At 38.9% G+C, this 24144-nt stretch overlaps 2 protein-coding genes across 2 annotated transcripts in view; one reads left to right on the top strand and one right to left on the bottom strand.

The window, feature by feature from the left end:
• Positions 1 to 15201, bottom strand: part of CERT1 (ceramide transporter 1) — a 130157-nt gene extending 114956 nt beyond the window's left edge. The window contains exons 1-3 of the mRNA XM_052646302.1: positions 15116 to 15201; positions 14469 to 14871; positions 9200 to 9334 (exon numbers count right to left, since the gene is read on the bottom strand). Of these exons, the coding sequence (XP_052502262.1) occupies positions 9200 to 9334; positions 14469 to 14871; positions 15116 to 15201 (624 nt within the window). The remainder of the gene's footprint in view (positions 1 to 9199; positions 9335 to 14468; positions 14872 to 15115) is intronic.
• Positions 15179 to 24144, top strand: part of POLK (DNA polymerase kappa) — an 82407-nt gene continuing 73441 nt past the window's right edge. The window contains 1 exon segment of the mRNA XM_052646301.1: positions 15179 to 15274. Coding sequence (XP_052502261.1) covers positions 15179 to 15274 — 96 coding nt within the window.

Below are 24144 nucleotides of genomic sequence, written 5' to 3' on the forward strand. Positions count from 1 at the left end.
TTAACTCTTGATAGATTGTGTTATGGGTTACATTGCATATCCCCACATTTATATGCTAAAGCCTTAGCCTGAAACATGTCAGAAAGTGGATTTATTTGAAAATAGGGTGACTGGAGATGTAATTAGTTAGGATGAGGTCACACTGGAGTAAAATAGGCCTCTAATTTAACTAGTGTCCTCATAAAAGGGGGAGAATGCCATGTGAACATGAATGCAGAGATGGGGATGATGCATTACCAGCCAAGAAATGCCAAACACTGTCAGCATACCATCAAAAGCAACAGAAGCAACCAACCCTGACAACATCTTGGTCTGGACGTCTAGCCTCCAGAACTATGAGACAATAAATGTTATTTAATTCGGTAAAGTTGGAGGATACAAAATTAACATACAGAAATCAGGTGCATTTCTACATACTAACAAAATATCAGAAACAGAAATCAAGGAAATAATCCAATCTACTGTCGTATGAAAAAGAATAGAGTGCATAGGAATAAACCTACCTAAGGAAGCAATGACTGAGCAACTGAACTGAACTGAAAGGAGGCAAAACACCTGCACTCAGAAAAGTATAAGATACTGATGAAAGAAATCAAAGATGACACAAACTGATGGAAAGATATACCAAGTTCTTGGATCAGAAGAATCAATATTGTTAAGGTGGCCATATTACCCAAGGCAATCTACAGATTCAATGCAATTCTTATCATATTATCAATGGCATTTTTCACAGAACTGGAACAAAAAAATTCTTAAAATTTGTATGAAGATAGAAAAGACCCTGAATAGCCAAAACAATTTTGAAAAAGAAGAACAGATGTGGAGGAATGACATTCCCTGACTTTAGATTATACTACAAAGCTACAGTCATAAAAACAGGATGGCATAGACACAAAACCAGACAAACAGATCAATGGAATAGGATAGAGTCCAGAAGCAAACCCAGGCACTTATGGTCAATTAATCTACAACAAAGCAGTCAGGGTTACATACTAGAGTAAAAAAATCTCTTCAATTAGTGGTGCTGGGAAAATTGGACAGCTACATATACAACAATGAAATTGGAACATTTTCTACAGCATGTACAAAAATAAACTCAAAATGGATCAAATGCCTAAATGTAAGACTGAATACTATAAAGCTCCTAGAAAACATAGGCAGAACACTCTTTGATATAAATGGCAGTAACATCTTCTTGGATCTATCTTCAAGAATAATGAAAACAAAAGCAAAAATAAACAAATGGGCCCTAAGTAAATGTAAAAGCTTTTGCTCAGCAAAGCAAATCATAAACAAACCAAAAAGATAATCTATGGAATGAGAGAAAAATGTCTGCAAATGATGTGACCAATAAAGAGTTTAATTTCCAAAATATACAAACAGCTTATACAGGTCAATGTCAAAAAAACAAAAGCCAAAACAATAAAAAAACGGGCAGAAGACCTGAACAGACATTTTTCCAAAGAAGACATACAGGATGGCAAGAGGCATATGAAAAGATGTTCAACAACGCTAATTATTAGAGAAATGCAAATCAAAACTACACTAAGATATCTCCTCATACCAGTCAGAATGGCCATCATTAAAAAGTCTACAAGTAACAAATGGCAGAGATGGTGTGGAAAAAAGGGAAACCTCCTACACTGTTGATGGGAAAATTGGTGCAACCACTATGGAAAACTGCACAGAGGTTCCTTAAAAAATTAAAAATAGAGTTGCGATGTGATCCAACAATTCCATTACTGCCTGTATATATATCCAGAGAAAATGATAATTTGAAAACAGATATGCACTCCAATGTTCACAGCAATGCTATTTACAATAGCCGAGCCATGGAAGCAACCTAAATATCTGCCAACAGATGAAATGACCACGAAGATGTGGATGTACACACACACACACACACACACACACACACAAATGGAATATTACTCAGCCATTATAGAGAAGAATGAAATATTGCCATTTACAGCAACATAGATGGAACTAGAGATTATCTATTAACTGAAGTAAATCAGACAGGGAAACACAAATATATATATATATCATATCACTTATATGTGGAATCTTAAAAAATGATATAAATGAATTTACAAAACAGACATAGACTCACAGCTATAGAAAACAACCTTATTTACCAAAAGGGAAAGGGCGTGGGGGAGGGATAAATTAGGAGCTGCAAGAGGAAGGAGACATATGTGTACCTATGGCTGATTCATGGTGATGTATGGCAGAAACCAGCCCAGTACTGTAAAGCAATTATCCTTCAACTATAAATAAGTAAATTTAAAAAAAAAATTGGGAGTTAGGAATAGCAGAGACAAACTACTATATATAAAATAGATAAACAACAGGGACCCAGGGAACTAGATATCTTGTAATAACCTATAATGGAGAAGAATCTAAACATATATATTTAAAATTTTTTTAATTAAAAAAATTTTTTTAAAGATACCCAGTTTGTGGTTCTTTATTAATGCATTTTCTAATTATATAATCTTGGATATGCTATTTCAAAACTCTGGGCTCTACATTTCAAATGGTATCTTTTAAAATATTTGTTTTAAAACCTCTCACCAAATATTTTAAATATTTCTCAGTATATCTAAATATTAGAGTTACATTATTTGAGTTATACTCAAATAAAGATGAAGATAATATTTCCAAATGAACAACTGAACAGATACTATTAGAGTCTAAAGACAAAAACCTTAGCAGTATAAGGTTCTAATTTGTTTAGATATTCACTGGCAAATGCTCCTCAAATGAGGAGAATTATCAACTAGTATCTATCTAGTGCTTTTTCTGGTTGATACACCTTCCTCTCCTTCCTTGAGTTCTTAACAACACAGTTTAACAGAGCAAAATTGCGCATTTTATAAAAGGCCAACTTCTCGGATTTCTTACTAATATGTAGTTCCTCATATGATGATCAGTTATGGCCCTCTTCATGACTGGTGATATCCAATTTGCTGAATATCAACTTAAATTATTATTGTCTACTTTAAAATCCCACATAAAAATTTTAAAAATTAAGAACAAATTTTTTTTCTTCCAGTTTTACTGAGAGATAGTTAATTCAAAGACTGTTTAGATCCAACTACTCTTTATTTGGCACTTTAAAATTTTTTTGTTTAATGATCATCTTCAATTTTGAATACTTCCTCCCCTTCCTGTTGGCTTCTTTGATTTTGCCAGGATCTTTCATCTCCTCCCTTAAAACCCTTACTTACCTAAGAGCTATTTGGCTTACTTCTTTTTCCCCCAATGTAGCAATAAAGGTTTTCAATACCTTTGTTTTCTGTCCAAAAATATTAGAACACTAAATTGGTGTACAAATTTCACTGTTATGTGTGTGTGTGTGCTCAGTCGTGTCCGACTCTTGGTGACCCCATGGACGGACTACAGTCCGTCAAGGTACTCTGTCCATGGGGTTTTCCAGGCAAGAATACTGGAGCAGGTTGCCATTTCCTACTCCAGGGGATCTTCCCGACCCAGGGGTTGAACCTGTGTTTCCTTCATCTCCTACACTGGCAGATGGATCCTTTACCAACCACTTGGGAAACCCCGAACTGGACTGTGAAGAAGGCAGAGCGCCGAAGAACTGATGCTTTTCAACTGTGGTATTGGAGAAGACTCTTGAGAGCCCCTTGGATTGCAAGGAGATCCAGTCAGTCCATTCTGAAGGAGATCAGCCCTGGGATTTCTTTGGAAAGAATGATGCTGAAGCTGAAACTCCAGTACTTTGGCCACCTCATATGCAAAGAGCTGACTCATTAGAAAACACTCTGATGCTGGAAGGGATTGGGGGCAGGAGGAGAAGGGGACGACAGAGGATGAGATGGCTGGATGGCATCACTGACTTGATGGACATGAGTCTGAGTGAACTCTGGGAGTTGGTGGACAGGGAGGCCTGGTGTACTGTGATTCATGGGGTCGCAAAGAGTTGGAGACGACTGAGCAACTGAACTGAACTGAACTGAACCTATAATAATAATAGAAAACCCATTCGCTTAAAGAAGTTTTAGATAGTAGGTATACAAAGTCAGATACCTAAGGTGAGACTGGGGCTACAGATAGAGCTTAGACAAACCAATTCTTTTTGTTTTTTTTGACCAGGTCTTCGTTGTGGCCTGCCAGATCTTTACTTGTGATGTGCAAACTCTTAGTTGTGGCGTGTGGGATCCAGTTACCTGACCAGGGATTGGACCTGAGCCCCCTGCATTAGGAGTGCAGAGTCTTAGCGCCTGGACCACCAAGGAAGTCCCCAAACCAACTCTGAAGACATAACTATTTCCATCATTCCAAAAATCTGTGCTCCCTAATTCCTGAAACATTGTCTAATCTCAATAACTACGAACAAACCACTTCTCTTATTTTCACAAAACGACCATTAGCAGTTTAAAGAACTGATGAAAGAAATGCTAGCAATGTAATTTTTAAATACGACACAAAAAGAAGGAATAGGCAAACCAACTGAACAAAAAAGAGTCCAGAAACTACCTCAAATACACATGGTAATGTAATATACAATAAAGATGACATTTCAAGTCAGTGGGGAAAAGGTGAACTTTTCAATTAATGGTATTTGACTATATGTTAGCCATTTGAAAAAAACTTAAAAGTCCCCACAGCACTCCTTTTACTAAAGTAACTCTCACAGAAATCAAATTCAAGTATGAAATTGAAGCTGAAAATATTACTATGAGTTATAGTCTTTATGGGCTGCCCCGGTGGCTCAGTGGCAAAGAATCCACCTACCAATGCAGGAGATGCAGGTTGCATCCCTGAGTAGGGAAGATTCCCTCAAGAAGAAAATAGCAACCCACTCCAGTATTCTTGCCTGAGAAATCCCATGGACAGAGGAACCTGGTGGGCTGCAGTCCATGGGTCACAGTCAGACATGACTGACCAGCTCAACAATAATAACAAATAGTTTTTGAGGGGGAAACACCTATCTAAACACAATACAGTAGCCATAAAGGAAAAAGTAAAAAAAAAAGACACAAAATGTTTAATTTCTGTTAGGCTTAAAAAAAGACTATAAAACAAGAAGAAAGCGACAAATGACAACCTGAGGGGGAAACATTTACAATAAACACGACAAACTGCCAAATATGATACAAAGAGCTTTTACAAATCAATAACTGAAAAAGATATGAACAAGCGATAAGAAGAAGAAAAACTAAGAGTTCTAAACATAACTCACCCTCTTGAATAAAGAAGTGCAATCTAATATGAGACACAATTTTTATCGAGCAGTTTGACAAATATTTAACATTTGCCAAAACCCGACTTTCTCAATACTTGAAGGTATGGGGAAATACAGACACTCATACACTATCAGTAGGAATGAAAAGTGGTACTTTTGAAAGGGCATTTGACAGTAAAGTATAAACAAATTTAAAAATATTACATATGTTTGTTTTAAGAGTGCTTACAGTAAAACAAAGTTAAACATGACCTAAATGTCCAAGAACAGGGAAACAGCAAATAAATGTTATATCCACATAATTCAACAAAGTGTAGTAAATGTCCAAGACACAGGAAATGAAAACAAGGTATAGAATAATAGGTTTAGTATGATGCTATCTGTGTAAATGAAAAATGAAGGATAGAAACAAATAAATGCTTATACAGACATGATACTATCTGGAAGAACAGACCAAAAATTTAACTTTGGTTATTTCTTGAGTACAGGACTAAGAGTAAAGAGAAGCACTTACTTTGCAAATCTTTTCATGGTATGGTTTATATTTTTTTCACCATAGGTATTTTATTTAAAAACAGAACTTAAAAATTAATAAGTTTAAATACTCCATAAACATTGCTTTTGATTGACAAAATACAACTAATAATACAACTAACATTCACTGAACATCTACTATACGGCAAGTTTTGTAGCAGGGACTGAGTCTTAAGTAAATAACTACTAAACTACAATAACTGAAAAATTCAACTTACCACACACATTTATTCAAGATACACATACATCATTTCCCACAAAGTGACAGAGCACTGTTTTTCTTATTAACTTACCCCCAATCCCTCACATTAAGAATTATTTCCAGGTAACAAATTCTCCCAAGAAATACATAGTTCCTTGAAAGTATTTCACTCAATTTATTATCACAGAGTTAAAGAACATGATTCAAATAAAGACTAACTTCATTGTTAAGCTAAAATAAGAAAACAATGAATTAGGTTCTATGGGAAAAGGTGGGCTCCAGTATTATGTTCACTAACAAACAATAAATACGTTACTGAATTACAGTACAGTCACAACTCTTCAGGTCCAGACTTCCTCATATATGAACACTGCGATTTCCTAAGGCTGTCATGTGTGTGAATTCAAACATATCTATTATTTGCCTTCAAAGATGAATTGATGCAGGTGATAGCCCACATTTAAGGAAAGCAAAGATAACTATTTAACAGAGGTTAGTATTGTATTTTAAAAATTTAACTCAAATACATAGTTTATTTTTCAACTTCATTCTGAGAAGCTCACTGAATTCAGTTATATTTTGAAATTTCCTTGAAATATTATGTAACAGTGAACCTGGGAACCCACAGAGTAGAACAAAGTTGAAGGAGTTCAGGAATGTAAACACTTCTGTTTCTCCTGCCACCTGTTTAGCTATGCATGGGTGCTCAGGCACTTCAGTCGTGTCCAACTCTTAGCCACCCCAAAGACTGCAGCCCACCAGGCTCCTCCATCCACGGGGATTCTCCAGGCATGAACACTGGAGTGGGTTGCCATGCCTCCTCCAGGGGATCTTCCCGACCCACGGATCTAACAGGAGTCTCTTATGTCTCTGCATTGGCAGGAGGGTTCTTTACCACTAGTGCCACCTGGGAAGCCCTGCTTAACTACCGCAAGGATTAACTACCACTCAGATTCTGCTGCTTTATTGATTTTTTTTCTTTTAACCTTCTGTACTATCACCTAGCCCAGTGAATACTTCCACTAGGTTCTTCCAAAGTTTTCAAATCATTTTGGTTTCCCACTCATTTATTTGATTATGAACTGCAATAGAAATTCTCTAAGCAACTACAGATCTAAAAACAATAGAAATCTACAAAGAATTAACACATTGCTTTTTCCTAAGTAGATGCAATGTAAATATTTATTAAAACTTTTTCTTTTTCCCAAATAAGCCAGGCACTATTGCCACAATCCATAATTCAAGACAACATAACTAAATTTAACTCCACAGAAATTAGCATGGTACTCTAGGAATAGTACTTCTTAGGAAAATATAAAATCTCATTCGTCTCTTTCCATCTATCACCGATCAATAAACTGTTTTCAAAGAGTCAAACAAGCACTGTAACTAACAAGCATCTAACAATACACAAAAGAAGGAAAAAGGGAAGAACCAAAGAAAGACATTTCAAGATTATAAAGTATATTTCTATCCCTGATTCATTCTTTCCTCGAGCATGAGCAGTGATCCATCTCAAAAGAAATAAAACTCTAAAATGCTAAACTAGATACAATTTCAAAAGTTCATTATAATGAACCACATACCAGTCAAACACTGAGTTTTTACGTTCAACCTATTTCTTTAAAATTGTCTTTAAGAATGGAGAGTAGTAGTTTCATTCTGAACATTTCCAAATAACTCCTCCATAAATTTTTCCAACTCAATATTCAACTAAGTATTTGTTTTCAAATTGTGAACACTTAAGGGCAGAATGTATGAAAAATGATGAAAAAATATGACATGATTTTCCTTAAATGTGTAACATAAACATATGTTAAGTCATTTAGATATGAACACATATCCGAAGCATACCATTTGCTTTTTATAAACAATATAAATTCTCTCATAAAGTGAATTCTCTTCGGATGTATCAGTGAAATCTAACTGTTTTAAGATACTTATTTTTAGATGTTAACTACAACAGCTTCCTTAACTGACTTCCACTTAACTAATCTGCCTTATTGTTACTGTTTTGGTTAAGTCTGTGTCTGACTCTTTTGTGACCCTGTGGACTGTAGCTCACCAGGCTCCTCTATCCAAGGGATTCTCCAGGCGAGAATACTGAAGTGGGTTGCCTTTTCCTTCTCCAGGGGACCTTCCTGACCCAAGGATCAAATTCACATCTCCAGCACTGTGGGTACATTTTTTACTCTGAGCTACTAGGGAAACTCTCCCAACCTGCCTTAGATAACACGTTTTTAACCTTTATTAAACATGCAGTAACCACTCTCAACTAGTATGCTATTTTTAGTACATTCAGGTACTTCTGACCTACTGGTTGAGTTACATGTTTAACAATTCAGTTGGTTGTTCCTAAACCCGTTTATATCAGTTTACTCGCTGTAGTCCTTACATAACTTAAACATTATGTAAGTCTATGGAACACAAAAGCAAAGAGTTATTTCTATGTAAATGAAGTTGAATGCAAGCTGAGTCAAATGACTCAATAAAGGTGAGTCATTCTTTTAAAAGGTATTAAATTAGATAAAGGTGAGACATCTGTAAAATATTAGGGAAAAACATTAAAAGTCAAAAAGAGGAACCTATATTTAGGGTTTTTCAAAAGTATCTTTAAGGCTTTATTCCTCTTTAGAGAATTAAAACTGGAAATTGCAAACCATGCATTATGGATGTACTACTTTAAACAAAAACTTCTCTCAACCATGATCTTCAAAGAGATATTGTTAGCTCTACATCAGAAAGTCGATTAATAGACTTATGGTCTATTACATTTTAAGTCAAAATTTCAAAATGTTACAATATGTATCTTTTTACTTTCCTCGTTTAACTTTTTCAATAACTCACTAAGTTACTGTCCCAACCTATCAGAGACAAAGCCATCTAACAAGTTTTTCTGAAGCCCTTGTTTAAGGGCTTGTCGTAACCAACTAGATAAATCCTACATGTCTAAATAAAATAACTGGAGGAGGAAATAGCAACCCACAGAATCCCATGGACAGAGGAAACTGGCAGGATACAGTCCATAGGGTTACAGAGTCAGACACAACTGAGCATGCAAGCACACATATAAAATAATAGTATGTAGTGATATACTCTAAAATAATTCTACAGGAAAAAGTATTAGCCTATGCTTCACAAGGGCAAGGATCTTAATCTATTCTTTTCATAGACATAAGCCCCAAGAATAGAGTTCCTAGTGTATAGCTGATGCTCAATCAACATTTGTTGAATGAAGAACAGGAACTCACCGTGATGACAGCCTTGCTAAGACAGATGGATCCCCGGCAGCCATACTCTGTCTCATCTTCAGATTTGTAGTAACTCAGAGTATTATTTTTCAAAACTACCCAGCGATCCTGCCACCCATGAATATAGTTTGTCCACTGGAGGAAAAGAAAACAAAAAATTAAGTCAATATTTTAGAAATCCAAACAATCTTAAACAGCGGTCAATCTAAGTTTAAGACCAAAATGTGAAAAGTTCTAACTATAAACAGTTAAAAAAAAAAAAAGGCTAAGATTTTCCAGATTATATATGATTTCCCATAATTTCTTCAAAATTATAAATAAAATAGACAATAAATAAAACATAATATTTGAAAAATAAAAACTGAAGCACATTTCAGTTAAAAATTCAGCTTTTTTTTGGTGTGCTTTCATCCTCCCCTCCTCACCACCTTCAAGACTTCAGTTGTTTCTATCCCTGTCTTACTTGACATATTCAACAGCAAAGTAAGTTTGGCTACACAGTCTCTCACTTCCCTTCTGCATGAAGCATTCTAAAATAGAAGCCAATCATGGTCAAAATTCTATTTTTGTTGTTAAGTTATTCCTATATGAAAATGTATGATGTTTATGACTACATTAAAGTAAAAATACAGATCATCTCTTTAGTAAATCTATATCAACTTTACTTTTACCTCCATAGCACTCTTTGAAGATCTATTTTTCAAACTCAAGGGTAAAATACAAACATAAAATTGGTTTCCAAAAACATACTTGGATTATCTGTTTCTAGTACCTATAAATGGTTTGTGCTGCTAAAGTTTTGCTGCTGCACAGTGAAGATCAAAATCAACAAACCTGCAAAGGTAGAAATGTAACCTCTATGGGAATTGTTGATATTGTATATTTTTCTGTCCTGGGGTTTTAAGCAGACAATTCAAAATCTGCCAAAAACTAACTCTAAATGGATTGTTAAAATATACTGCATTGGCTCAGGAAAATCTTTTCTTTACTGTTTCCTAATTCAACAGGTTTGAGATTGTTTGGCTCTTAACAGCTTCTAAACTCCACCATTACAAGCCCTCCCTGAGAACTTATCCACGCAGGAAAAGCGCCCTGAGATTTACCACCACTTAAGACAGCGACTTAAAATAATGCCAAATAGACACAAAAATGAATTTACCTCTACTGTAGAGTGCACTACCCCACTACGTTCCTATTTCTTTGGCTATACTGCTACTTCCAGTCATTCAGACTCAAACCCGGCTCAGGATTCCGGTACTGCATGGACAGAGCAGTGGATACAACATCAGAGAGGCTCAAGTACTTTCCTTAGCTGTGTGACAAGTTCTGACAAATTATTTAACTTCATCCTATTAAACCCTTAAATCTGACTCTTATCTTTTTTCAAGTAATCCAATCAAATTATCAGGGGCTTCCCTGGTGGCACAGATGGTTAAGAATCAGCCTGCAATGCAGGAGACCTGGGTTCAAACCCTAGGTCAGGAAGATGCCCTGGAGAAAGGAATGGCTATCCACTCCAGTATTCTTGCCTGGAGAGTTCCATGGTCAGAGGAGCCTGGCAGGCTACAGATCATGGGGTTGCAAAGAGTCGGACACGACTGACCAAATAATACTTCTGGGTTCCTGAGAAGGCTTAATAACCTAACCTCCGATATCTTCTGCTTTTAATTTCATAACTTACATAATCTTAATTATTAGGCATATTTTGCTTATTTATCTTACATAGTAACCTCATTTAGTCTCTAGCTACAAAACTTACATGAACTGATTGCCTATAATAGAAATTGTTTAGACTGGTATACCATAATCCTACCTTACATTCAATTACTGCCTCCCAGAAAACTAGTAACTGTGTGACTACGGTCAAGTTACTTATCTTCTGTTTGTTTGTCACACTTTATCTCTTAAAGTTTTTTAAGATTAAGCAAGAACAGACTTAGAACATTGCCAAGCACATAGTATTTTCTCAGCTGGAAGCAGAATTATGCACAGCTAATGAAGCTCTCTATACAAGGGATTTCCCAAGCAAGAATACTGAAGTGGGTTGCCATGTCGTTTTCCAGGGGATGGATCCAGGAATTGAACCCAGGTCTCCTGCATTGCAGGCAGATTCTTTACTGGCTGAGCCATCAGGGTTCCCCAACAATGAAGCTTAGAATCCTTCAGAGAACCTCACAAGAACAGATCCCTTTCAAAGGGACAGACAAGACACAATTTTGTGCCCATATTTTTATATTATTTTCTTATAGAAAACCCAATAATTACATAAACTTCAGGCCCTTTACCCAGAAAATGTTAACTCGTATTCACAACCAGAAGGCAGACTTTTGCCTTTTCTCCTACCCTCATAACTTTTCCTCACTCTTCCCCATTCAACAGAGATAAGGCAATATACAGGCACGGTGGCTCAGACGGTAAAGCGTCTGCCCGCAATGCGGGAGACCTGGGTTCGATCCCTGGGTCGGGAAGATCCCCTGGAGAAGGAAACTGCAACCCACTCCGGTACTCTTGCCTGGCAAATTCCATGGACAGAGGAGCCTTGTAAACTACAGTCCACGGGGTCGCAAAGAGTCGGGCACGACTGAGCGATGTCACTTCACTTCATAACTTTTCCTCACTCTTCCCCATTCAACAGAGACAAGGCGATATACGGGCACTGCAAGAGAATTAAATAATCCTGCTTCCCATAGTCCAGCAAGCATAAATTCAGGAGAAAAAAAAACCACATTTATAATAAGGATCAGAAGCAAGTCACACATAAAATGCTATAGGAATGAATACCCTACTATATTAATAGGAGATAACACCCTTGAGGAAAGAAGTGCTGGGATGGTTGGCAAAATAAAAGTCTTCATAGAAAGAACAGTCGAGATGGACTCCAGGGATGGACAGAATTTCAGCCAATAGTTAGATGTGTGAAGAAAACATTAGGTAAAGATAAGGTAATAATGTTGGAGAGAATTCAGAAGAAATTGGGTGAAATTTATCCAGGCTTAATTGCTCTCAAGTCCATCTAAGGCCTGAATCTTTTCCCATCCATAACCCAACTTGACATTTGTTACAACCACCTAGAATTACTGTCAACCCAGTATTTTTGGAACTTAACGTGTCTAAGAAACAAGCCTCTAGGAAATATGTTCATATTAAAAAAACTCTGGGCTGCTGTATTTCTCATACAAGTTTACTCTACCACCACCATTCCAAATTCACTCCATTTGTGGAGGAACAAAACAAATTAGCATTAGGATTTAACTGCATTACTAAACAGATGGAAAAGAACAGACACTGAGTTCTAACCTTTGTTTAAAATTACCAAGTGAATACAAAGATTCAAAATATATATGTACTTGAAACTTAAAAACATACATTCAATATAAAACATTCTTGATGAAAAAGCTTCCAAGAAAACATAGTATCCATAAATTGCTAAATTTTAGGGAAATTTCCTCTTAGCTGTTAACAAGAATACCAAAACCTACATCCCTATTGATTCCAGGTACACAGCAACATGGAAGTTATTTGCCTACTAAAGAAGTGGTCAAACACTACATCTCTATGCACTTAAATATCACGGAGATAAGTCTTCCTTTTTTTTTTTTTGGTCATAAAGTATATACTTACTACACCACTCTGCATAAGTGATTCTCGGATACTCACACACAGCGCACACTCCACACTGGTGACTCCACCCCTCACTACAATCCTCCTACTCCACAAAAAGGGATAATCAATAGTTCAAAAGTACAGCTTGCTTTTGTAAAATACTTAACACACTACAATACTAATTTGATGAAATTATCGGAATCACTGAGAAGCAAAAAAGATTCATAACAGTCAAAGGAAAATGTACGCCCACCACACATGTTCAGTCCAGATTTCTAAATTACAAGAAATATCTAATCCAAAGAGACCCTGGGGAGTTTCACCTTACTGAAAACTTTTCACTGAAATTCCAATAATGATTACAGTATCAACACACACTGTAATTTTTCCATACACAAATAAAAGTTAACACGTGCAAGCCTTAGTTTTGACATACTCATGCCTTTTCTAGGTCCTTTCTCAGCCTTCTAAAGACAATATAAAAGCCTAATATGAAACGATTACACAAACGATGTCCAAAAGCTTGGTGATTTCTTAATAGGCAGTGGCTGCACATGATCTGGTATCTTATGACCAGCCTGTTGAAAGACTGGACCCTGCTCCCCTTCTCCAAGTTAACTGCCAGCTCCAGCCATTTCTTAAAGTTTAACAGAAAGAGAAAACGAAGTAAAAAAAGGCAATGTGGATCTTATCACAGCAAACACCTAAAAGAAAAAGAAAGAAAAGAAGGAAAGAAAACAAAACCTTAACAACAAACCCCAAACCAGGTACTACCAACGGAAAAGATTACCTACCTTCCCTCTTAAAACCGGCCTCATCCATTTTCGTTAACTAGCTTTCAAATTCTACAAGTGACTATCTGCTTCGTAAAAACTTTGGAAAAAATGTTTTTTAAAAAAATACAGGAAAAGTAAAATGCCTTTTCCTAATTCTGCCCCCTGTCTGCAAGAATACTTTACTAAATAACACTATTCTTGGACTAAATAAACGTCGGTTTCCATTCTGACATGTTTCAAGTTACTATGAATACTTCTTGTACCTACCACCTGCCGATTCAATAGCTCCCTCTGAATTGGGGTAAAGGGTGAAAGGAAAGTACAAAAAGTCCTCATTTAGATCTCTCACTACATCTAGCCTGGCATAGTTTCCCACCTCAGATTTCAGCCCCAAGCCGAGTTGCTCCTGCTTCCTTCTCAAAAGCTGCGTCTACAAAAATCCCCCACCCCTGCTCTGCTCGGCATCTCTGGACGAACCTCTTTGGAGAGGTCTGATCTGCAGTTTTACTGTACTCGTTCCTTCGGATGCTGCTGTCGCTCATCCCGAATTCCTATACCCAGGACGGCTGCCGCCCGGGGTCCTGAGTCGCGGTGCGCATCCCGTTCCCAAACTGGATGGATCTCCGCGTTGGGACGCGCTTCCGCCGGTCCTAGGCCGCCGAGACCCAGGGTAGGCGAAGAAGACCGTCCCCTTCTGCCCCCACCCCCACCGCCGCCCCGGTCCGGGCACTTCTGCGGCAGGACTCGGCCCCACACCCCGGGCCCGTTCCGCAGCCCCCGCCCCGGGACAATCCGTGTTCTCGCTGCCAGCCCCACCCCGTGCCTTCAGCTGCTCGCCTCGCGGCAGGTGAGTCCGGGCAGGGGGCCCCCCAGCCTCGCGGGCCGCTCACCTTGCTGAGGACTCCGCAGCGCTCCACCGGCGGCCCGGACTCCGTCTCCGGATCCTCCTCCGAGCCCGACGAGTTCCAGCTCTGGTTATCCGACATGGAGGCGCGACAGCCGAGCAGGAGACCGGCCCCCGCTCCCTGAGCTGCGCCGGTGGAGGCGCCCAGTCCCCGGGGTGAAGGGTCGGGGGACGGCGAAGGAAGGAGTGCCCGCTCCGGTGCAGGAGGGAGCGGGAGGAGGGACGGAGTCCGCCCGCCGCGCCGCCGCCGCCGCCGCCGCCGCGCCTGACACCGAGCGGACCGGGGAAGGAGGTCGAGGGGCGAAGGAAGCCTGCCCTTCCAGCCGTCAGCCGTCGCCGTCGCCGTGACCCCTGCGCTGCGCCCGGCGCCGCCGCCCAAATTTGGCCCCCTCGATGCCAACCTCGGGGAGAGGAAAAGAGGAGGAAGACGGGAAGAGGGAAAACCCAGCTGCAGAGACCCAGGTCCACTCACACCTCCGCTAGGCCGCCATCTTCCTGCCTAGCCCACTATTTACCCTCCCCTCCCCTCTTCCCTCCCTTTCGTCCTCCCATTCCCCCCCTGCTCCCCGCCCCGTCCCCCTCCCAACGTCTGACGCGTCACGCCGAGGCTCGGAGTTCCCTCCCGCAGCCTACCTCCGGCCCTCCCGGGTGACGCCGGGTAGGAAAGTAGGAGGAGCGGAGAACGGAGAAGGCTGGATGGGGACCCCGCTGTGCTGCATTCTGGGAAGGACGCTGCTCCGTGCGCCGCGCAGCCTCCTGGGAGTTGTAGTCGCGGTCCCGAGGCACTGGTGAGTGATCCGCGCCGGGAAGGCTGGTCGCCTTGGGGACCGTCAGAGGGAGGGTGGGCTTCGTCTGATAGTTGCGTGACTCGTCCCCTGTGCTACGCTGCTATCTGTGTCTAGCGTGTTTATGACGAACCCGCCGGGCTTGTGGACCGGGACGTGAGACAGCTGCGGGGGATGCCCGGGCCTGCCCTCCGTGGCCGTTTCCCAAAAGCCGGATAGCATCTTGCCGCTTGCCTGGGCAAAAGCATACCGGGCTTTTCTGCCTCAACCACGGGCCGGGGGTTTGCGACCTCTCTAATGACAAGGGCGTTTCTTTCCGTCAAACCACCTCTGCAGATTTCGAAGATCTTCCGTCTCGCTGTTTAGAAGTTAGGCTTCACCTGAGGTTTCGCAGTTTAGAAGGGAGAATTTTTAGTCCCTTCTCACCAGAGCAAGAACTTTTCTGTGTTAGATTTACAGAGTTTTTAATGGTGGAAAGTAATTTTGGAGATGTCAGAGAATAAATGACGTTGAAGAGTTTTTAAAGGAAAATAAGAATGCAAGGTGAGAGAGATTAGATGAGACTTCCTTCATTGTCCAGTGATTGGGACTTTGCCTAACAATGCTGGGGTGCAGTTTCGATCCTTGGTCGGGGAGCTAGGATTCCACATGCTTCGTGGCCACTTCCTTGCATAACAGAGATGAAAGTGCAGTAATCTTATTGAGTAATAACGGGTTAAGCAGGAGGAGGTTGGCTTTGCCTGAAGACTAGAATTGGTGGAAGGACTGAGAGAAGATCTAACAGATTTCGTTTTGCTTTTTTGCATATATTATTAAGATAATTTTTATGGGGAGATCGTTAACTTTGTAGCATCAATTCTTTCATCTTGTTTGCTTCTTTTCCATCTTGTCTGCTTCTTTTCCATCTTGTCTGCTTCTTTTCCATCTTGTCAACTTCCTAATAATTGCCAACAGTACAATTCCTTATTAAACCTTAGAAAGAATACCTGTTTACTGCAGGTGACAGGAGTATAGAAGTGAAATTTTGAATCTGTGGGAAAAAGCACAGTGGCCAGAAGACTCTAGTTGCCATAGAGGTCAACTTAACTGGAATCTTAAGGGAAAAAAAGGAATGATAGAAAGGGTTTTGTTTTCCTAGATTGACACGAAATGCTGAATCTGTTGTAAATCAGTTACAAATTATTTTTCTGTTGTGAAATCAAGTGAAAATACATAATTGAAACCATTCAGATGAATAAAACTTTGAGATAAGCTTTTGAAAATACTTTTTCAGCAAGTTAATTAAGAGATAATCCCAATTTTGTCATTCAAAACAGAAAAACAGAAAAAATTCACTTAGCACATTTTCCCTCTTTATTGAATTACTAAATTATATCCCTGTCTATGGGGTCGCAAAGAGTCGGACATGACTGAGCAACTTCACTTTCACTTTATGGGGTCGCACAGAGTCCAACACGACTGTAGCGACTTAGCAGCAGCAGCAGCAGCAGCTCAGCTGGTAAAGAATCCACCTGCAATGCAGGAGACCCCGGTTCCATTCCTGGGTAGGGAAGATCCCGTGGAGAAAGGATAGGCTACCCACTCCATTATTCTTGGGCTTCCCTGGTGGCTCAGCTGGTGAAGAATTTGCCTACAGTGCGGGAGACCTGGCTTCTATCCCTAGGTTGGGAAGATTCCCTGGAGAAGGGAAAGGCTACCCACTCCAGTATTCTGGCCTGGAGAATTCCTGGGTTACAAAGAGTTGCACACCACTGAGCAACTTTCACTTCATCTTTAGAGTGTCAAATGTAGCAAATTTTGCTTTGCCTTTCAATTACCTAATATAGTTGACTTCCTATCTCTGATTCTTTTAACTCTAGGTTTTAAAATATCATAAGTCGTAAGGAAATGATTATGAAGTGTTGAAAAATCCACTTCATAATGCAATTTAGCAACAGAATCATGCGAGCATCGTATATATTTATTTTTAAATTGAACTTTCTGTTGTTTTTTATGAATTTCTAAGTTGTGTGGTTGTAAGCACCAATGCTTACATCACCAAGTTGCCCACTTAATCAGTACGGAATTGTTTAATTGCATTTAGAGTTAATGAGAGAAATTGCCTTTTTATAAAAGCTTCTTTGTGTGTGTCTCTGTACTTACACGACTATTTTTTAAGTGTTTTTAAGTACAGAAGGATTTTTGTACACTGATCAGAATACCGTTTTAGAAGTTGGGATTCTCTTCTGTTAATGGTAAGAAACTGCAATACAAGAATGAAATATACAAGCTTTCTCTTTATTCTGTTGTGAGAATGATAGCTTCTGAGTTTTCTCTCTTACTTAGAACCGTCCTCAACTTTATCAATATTCTATATTGTCTCTGAGAGTAGTTTTTTCTTTTTAACTTTTAAACTTGAATTCACCTGTTTTAAGAACAACCACTTGGTCCACTGTTTTCTTTAACAGTTTTTCTTACCCTTATATTTACGTGATATGCAAAATCGCCATATATTGTATCTAGGTCTGTTTCTGGACTTCATTCATTTTTGTTGATCTATTTGTCTATAGCTGTGCTGTTATCATACTGTTTTAATTATTTAACTTTATCCTATTTTCATATATATAATAACAAAACTCCTAATGTTCTTTCTCGTTTGGATATTTTTATATATCTTCTCTTCCAGGTGAATTTTAGAACGTTTTGTCAAATTACATGAAACAGTCTATTGGAATTCCGATCAAGAATGCACTTAATTTGTGAAGCGAATGACATCTTTGCAATATTAGTTCTTAGCCTTGGTCAGATCCTTTATATACCTGATCTAACTTGCTCCTTACAAACCACGTAATGTGAGCGTTGGTTGGCTTCATCTTAAGGATAATGAAACTGAAGCTCAGTGCTGCCAAGTAACTTACCCAGTGCCAAATAGCTACTAAGTATTGGAGTTAGGATTTGAAAACAGATCTGATTTTAAAGGTTGTACCATTTTCTTTGATTCAGGAGACCCCTAAAGATGGGAAGAATTGTGTAAATAATATATTCTGTAGATGAGTATATCGGAGCAACTGTGCTCTTAATTCAGTTAATGGTTTTGAATATCTTTTCACTTACCCAGCCCTCACATCTATGCTGTCTTACTTAACCCTAATGTAGAATTTACTATTGCTCTTCTATTTCCATTATTATTTATAATATAGAAATAATATATTACTTTTTTCTAATATAGAAACACTATATTATTTCTAATATAATTATTTCTATTTCTAATGTAATTATTTTCTATTTCTGATATAATTATTTTCTATTTCTAGTATGTCTTCACATGAAGACACTGAACCCAGAGATTTTAAATAACTTTCCAAAGATCATACAACATCAAAGAGAATAGTTGTTGTTCAAACCAGCATCTCTTGCATCTCCTGCACTGGCAGGTGATTCTTTAGCACTGACCCATCTGGGAAGCCCTGTCATCCCACTAGAATTCTTCTTTCTCCCCATCTTCACCTTGCTTCATTCTCCCACCTTTTTCTGTCTACAAAACTCCAATCCCAAAGCGTTCATCCCTGCCTCCCTCTCCCATTGCAGTGACACAGAAACCAAAAACCTAGCGGTTTTACTAATCACAAGGTAGGGGTCTAGAAGTAAATATGTCTTCTTGATGCTGGAATTATAGTAGCAGAGGATGTCGCAAGTTGGAACAGGTCATTGTCTAATATTTAAAAATGATGTTATAAAGAGCCTTCATTAGTCCACTTAGCCTGCCATAACAAAACACAACATGCTAGGTGGCTCTGGTCTTGTTCAGTTTAGTTCAGTTCAGTCGCTCAGTGGTGTCTGACTCTTTGCGACCCCATGAATCGCAGCAGGCCAGGCCTGCCTGTCCATCACCAACTCCCAGAGTTCACTCAGACTAACGCCCATCGAGTCAGTGATGCCATCCAGACATCTCATCCTCTGTCGTCCCCTTCTCCTACCCCCAGTCCCTCCCAGCGTCAGAATCTTTTCCAGTGAGTCAACTCTTTGCATGAGGTGGCCAAAGTACTGGAGCTTCAGCTTTAGCATCTTTCCTTCCAAAGAAATCCCAGGGCCGATCTCCTTTGGAATGGACTGGTTGGATCTCCTTGCAGTCCAAGGGACTCTCAAGAGTCTTCTCCAACACCACAGTTCAAAAGCATCAATTCTTCGGCGCTCAGCCTTCTTCACAGTACAACTCTCACATCCATACATGACTACTGGAATAACCATAGCCTTGACTAGATGGACCTTAGTCAGCAAAGTAATGTCTCTGCTTTTGAATATGCTATCTAGGTTGGTCATAACTTTCCTTCCAAGGAATAAGCGTCTTTTAATTTCATGGCTGCAGTCACCATCTGCAGTGATTTGGGAGCCCAAAAAATAAAGTCTGACACTGTTTCCACTGTTTCCCCATCTATTTCCCATGAAGTGATGGGACCAGATGCCATGATCTTTGTTTTCTGAATGTTGAGCTTTAAGCCAACTTTTCCCCTCTCCTTTTTCACTTTCATCAAGAGGCTTTTTAGCTCTTCTTCACTTTCTGCCATAAGGGTAGTGTCATCTGCATATCTGAGGTTATTGATATTTCTCCCGGCAGTCTGGATTCCAGCTTGTGTTTCTTGCAGTCCAGCGTTTCTCATGATGTACTCTGCATAGAAGTTAAATAAGCAGGGTGACAATATATAGCCTTGACGTTCTCCCTTTCCTATTTGGAACCAGTCTATTGTTCCATGTCTAGTTTTAACTGTTGTTTCCCGACCTGCATACAGATTTCTCAAGAGGCTGGTCAGGTGGTCTGGTAGGCTTCACTTATCCTTAATTATAGGGCTTCCCTCATGGCTTAGCAGTAAAGAATATGCCTGCCAATGCAGGAGACTCAGGTTCCATCCCTGATCGAGGAGGATCCCCTGGAGAAGGAAATGGCAACCCACTCCAGTATTCTTGCCTGGAAGATCCCATGGACAAGAACCCTGGTGGGCTACAGTCCATGGGATCGCAGAAGAGTCAGGCATGACTTCGTGACTAAACAACAACAAACACAATTATCTTTTAATAGGCCCTGTCTCCAAACACAATCACACTGAGAGTTAGGTCCTCAAAATATGAACTGAGGGGAACACATTTAGTCTATAACAGTGCTTACAGGTTCTGTATTCCCACAGTGCTTATTATTAAATGTATCAAAAGATACATTTTGAGTTAAATAGTCCTTTTTAGCTAACCTGGGAATTTAACTGTTCCTGGTACTGGTAATCTTTATAATACTGTTCCAAACTGAAACATAATCAGTTAAAAACTGGGGATTTACATACAAAACGTGATTTTTAAAACTTGAGATTTACTAATCCGTGAATTAGAGGTAATGATCTATGAATAGCAACAGTCTAAAAACTAAAGTACAAGGGAACAAAATACAGCATATAGGCAATAATCTGGGTAATGAAATTACGGACCACTTGAATTTCCTCTTTGTACCCTTTGGTATGAAAAAAAGTATGTCATGTGAGTATGTGTGTGCCTGTGTATCACTTTTGTAATAGAAGAAATGGTTTAATTATAAACGATATAAATTAAAGATTAATCTCTACATACAGTGTTCTAAGTTAATTTTCAACTTAGCGTTGTTAATGTCCCTGTTTTTCCATACATTTCCCTCTTTAACATAAAGAGAATTGATGATTACAGCATATCTTAAGAAGGCCCCATCATGTCTTCAGAGTTATTTTCCCCAAGCTGCCGACCCCTATTCACATTCTGATGCACAGATAATGACAGTTATGTCATAACTGCTGTCTCACTGACAAGGATTATATGAAACATCCCAAGTTTTGAAGTTAAAATATGAAAAAAAGATGTGCTCTTGAAGCAGTGAGATATGGTGCGATCGGCCTTCCCTGTGTATGGATTCCACATCCTTGGATTCAACCAACCTTAGGTCACAAATATTCAGGAAAAAAATTCCAGAAAGTTCCAAAAAGCAAAGGTTGAATTTGCTGCCCACCAGCAGCTATTTATATGTAATTTACATGATATTTATATGTCATTTACATGAGCTATTTGTATATCATATTAGGTGTTATAAGTAGCCTAGAGATTATTTAAAATATACAGGAGGCTATGCACAGGTTATATGCAGATACCACACAATTTAACATAAAGGGCCTGAATACTCATGGATTTTGGTATCCACAAAGAGCCCTGTAACCAATCCCCTGTGGATACTGAGGGAGGTCTGTACTTGCTTTTTAAAGGATTTCCCCTTCTTTTTTCCTCCCTATGAGCACTATTTGTAATTTTTAAAATTTTAAAACATGCATATAGTCCCCTACTTAGAATGATTTAACTTAGGATTTTTCGACTTTATTTTTTATCTTTTCCCAGGCTAGCAGTGTGCAATATGATACTCTCTTGTGCTGTTGAGCAGGGTCAGTGAGTCACAGGTCCTAGTCAGCCATGTGATCATGAGGGTAAACAACACAGTTCTGTACCCATAAACCATTCTGCTTTTCACTTTGAGTACTATACTGAGTAAATTACATGATTTTATCAAGGCTCTTCGACTGAAGGGATCTGAAGTGTATTTTGGGTAGCTCAATTAAGAGATGTTATTTTAGAGATCTCTGAATCCTCAGCTGGGCCTTGTATGCATATTTCAGTCCTTGGAAAATGCGGTCTTGGTGTTTTTCTGTTCATCTCTGGGGCCTCATGGTATCTTTCATCTCTGTGTCCTTGTCTTCTCAATCTCAGTTTACTTGTCTCTTCATATCTCGTCTTGCATGTTGTCCAGCTTGTTTTAACTACCTATCACTTTCCGGGCCCTCTCGATGTCAGTAAAGAATCCGCCTGCAATGCAGGAGACCCTGGTTCGTTCCTGGGTCGGGAGGATCCCCTGGAGAAGGGATAGGCTACCCACTCCCGTATTCTTGGGCTTCCCTTGTGGCTCAGCTGGTAAGGAATCTGCCTGCAATGTGGGAGACCTGGATTCGACCCCTAGTTTGGAAAGATTCCCCTGGAGAAGGGAAAGGCTACCCATTCCAGTATTCCGGTCTGGAGAATTCCATGGACTGTATAGTGCATGGGGTCCCAAAGAGTCGGACAAGACTGAGCGACTTTCACTTTCACTCAGTGTCTGTAAGTTTAAATTTTTTAGACAGGTAGTTAGCCAGCCAGCACTGTAATTAGCTCTTCCCAAAAGTATGGAATATGCCTGCCCCTTCTGTGGTATGTTGGGAGTTGGAGCCAACTAGAAACAATAGGCATGTTTAATACATATAATTTGTATTATAATCTGTTTATAACTGTAGGAGTGGGAAAGGGGGCATTCTGAGGGGAAAGAATTATGTGACATATATGAAAATCTAATTGTCAAATCACAAATATTCTTTTAAAAGGAATAACATGATCAATGGTTAAATGACTGTATTAGACTGTATATATTATTTTTTCTTCTACTAAAAAGATGAGTGTAAAATTTTTTATCCACTTTTTTCAAATATTAGTCCCCAAAATAGTGCTTAGAAGGCAGTCAATATAATTAATTAATGTATTTTACCTTATCTTTTCAGTTAATAGTTTAATTCAGCAAGTATCCGATATGTAAGCTATTATGCTGACTACTATGAGTAATTTTAAAATAGTTATAGATTTTAAAAAAAAGGAAGGGGATTGTGTAGGTCTGCATTCAAGGAGTTTATAACAGAAAACAAGGTAAGAAAGATATATATATGAGTAGAGTTAGTATTTTGTAAGTAAAAAGAAGGTACCTTTTACTCCTAGGATTTGACAGTGATAAATCCTATTCTCTAATGTATTTTCTAATCCTTAGGCCACTTGCCCCAGGTCTTTAGTTAAAACAATGGTCATTTGGAATTTTAAAGAAAAAAGGATTGTCTTTGTTTGCTGATCTCTTTCCATCAAGTTATCACATTAATTGTTTTATGAGTCTTGTCACAGTAGCAATATTATAAACTGGTAGATCTCCTTTTCTTTTAACTTATAACCTGTGACATTCAGCATGTGCCCTAAATAAAGTTCAGAAATTTAAAAGATTTAACAGCTCTTCTGCAAACCTTTTCCAGTTTAACCCGTACTACTTGCCCTTTGAATGCTTTTGTTTCCCACTTTTCCTGTTTTGACTACTAATAAACTATATTAGCCTGTTAGGCTTAGTGTTCCTGTCAGGCCTGTTAAAGAATCACATAGTTTCTGCCACTGTGGTGGTTCTCCCTGAGTTCAGAGTGAACAAGGAGACAGTCCCTGAGTGTGCGTCCTAGGTCTTCATCTTTAATAAGCATTTTGACTTTGGTGTGTATTAAATAAATGCTGACTTAATAAATGGCATCAGTATAACCAGTCTCTTTTTATGGCTATGTATATCCCAGTTGTTGTGGTGTTGTATGCATTTGTAAAATGTTATTTTCATAAGTATATCAAAGGAGATATTCATTTATGTGAAATGTGGTGAATGCATCTATATCCACTCCTGACAATGTAAACACTAGTTTCAGAAATATTAGGGGCTGCAAGAAACTTGCATGTGTTCATCTTTTGTGACCTTGTGCAGAATTCTTTTGTAATATCTTTGTGACTGTATTCAAAAAAGGGAGTAGGATACAAACGTGTGTAAAGTGGATGTAAAACTGTTCTACATCTGTGTCTTTTTTGCTGTCTCGCATACAGGGTTATTGTTACCATCTTTCTAAATTCCATATATATACATTAGTATACTGTATTGGTGTTTTTCTTTCTGGCTTACTTCACTCTGTATAATTGGCTCCAGTTTCATCCACCTCATTAGAACTGATTCAAATGGATTCTTTTTAATGGCTGAGTAATACTCCATTGTGTATATGTACCACAGCTTTCTTATCCATTCGTCTG

The sequence above is a fragment of the Budorcas taxicolor genome, chromosome 10 (genome assembly GCF_023091745.1).
Source record: "Budorcas taxicolor isolate Tak-1 chromosome 10, Takin1.1, whole genome shotgun sequence".
NCBI lineage: Eukaryota > Metazoa > Chordata > Mammalia > Artiodactyla > Bovidae > Budorcas > Budorcas taxicolor.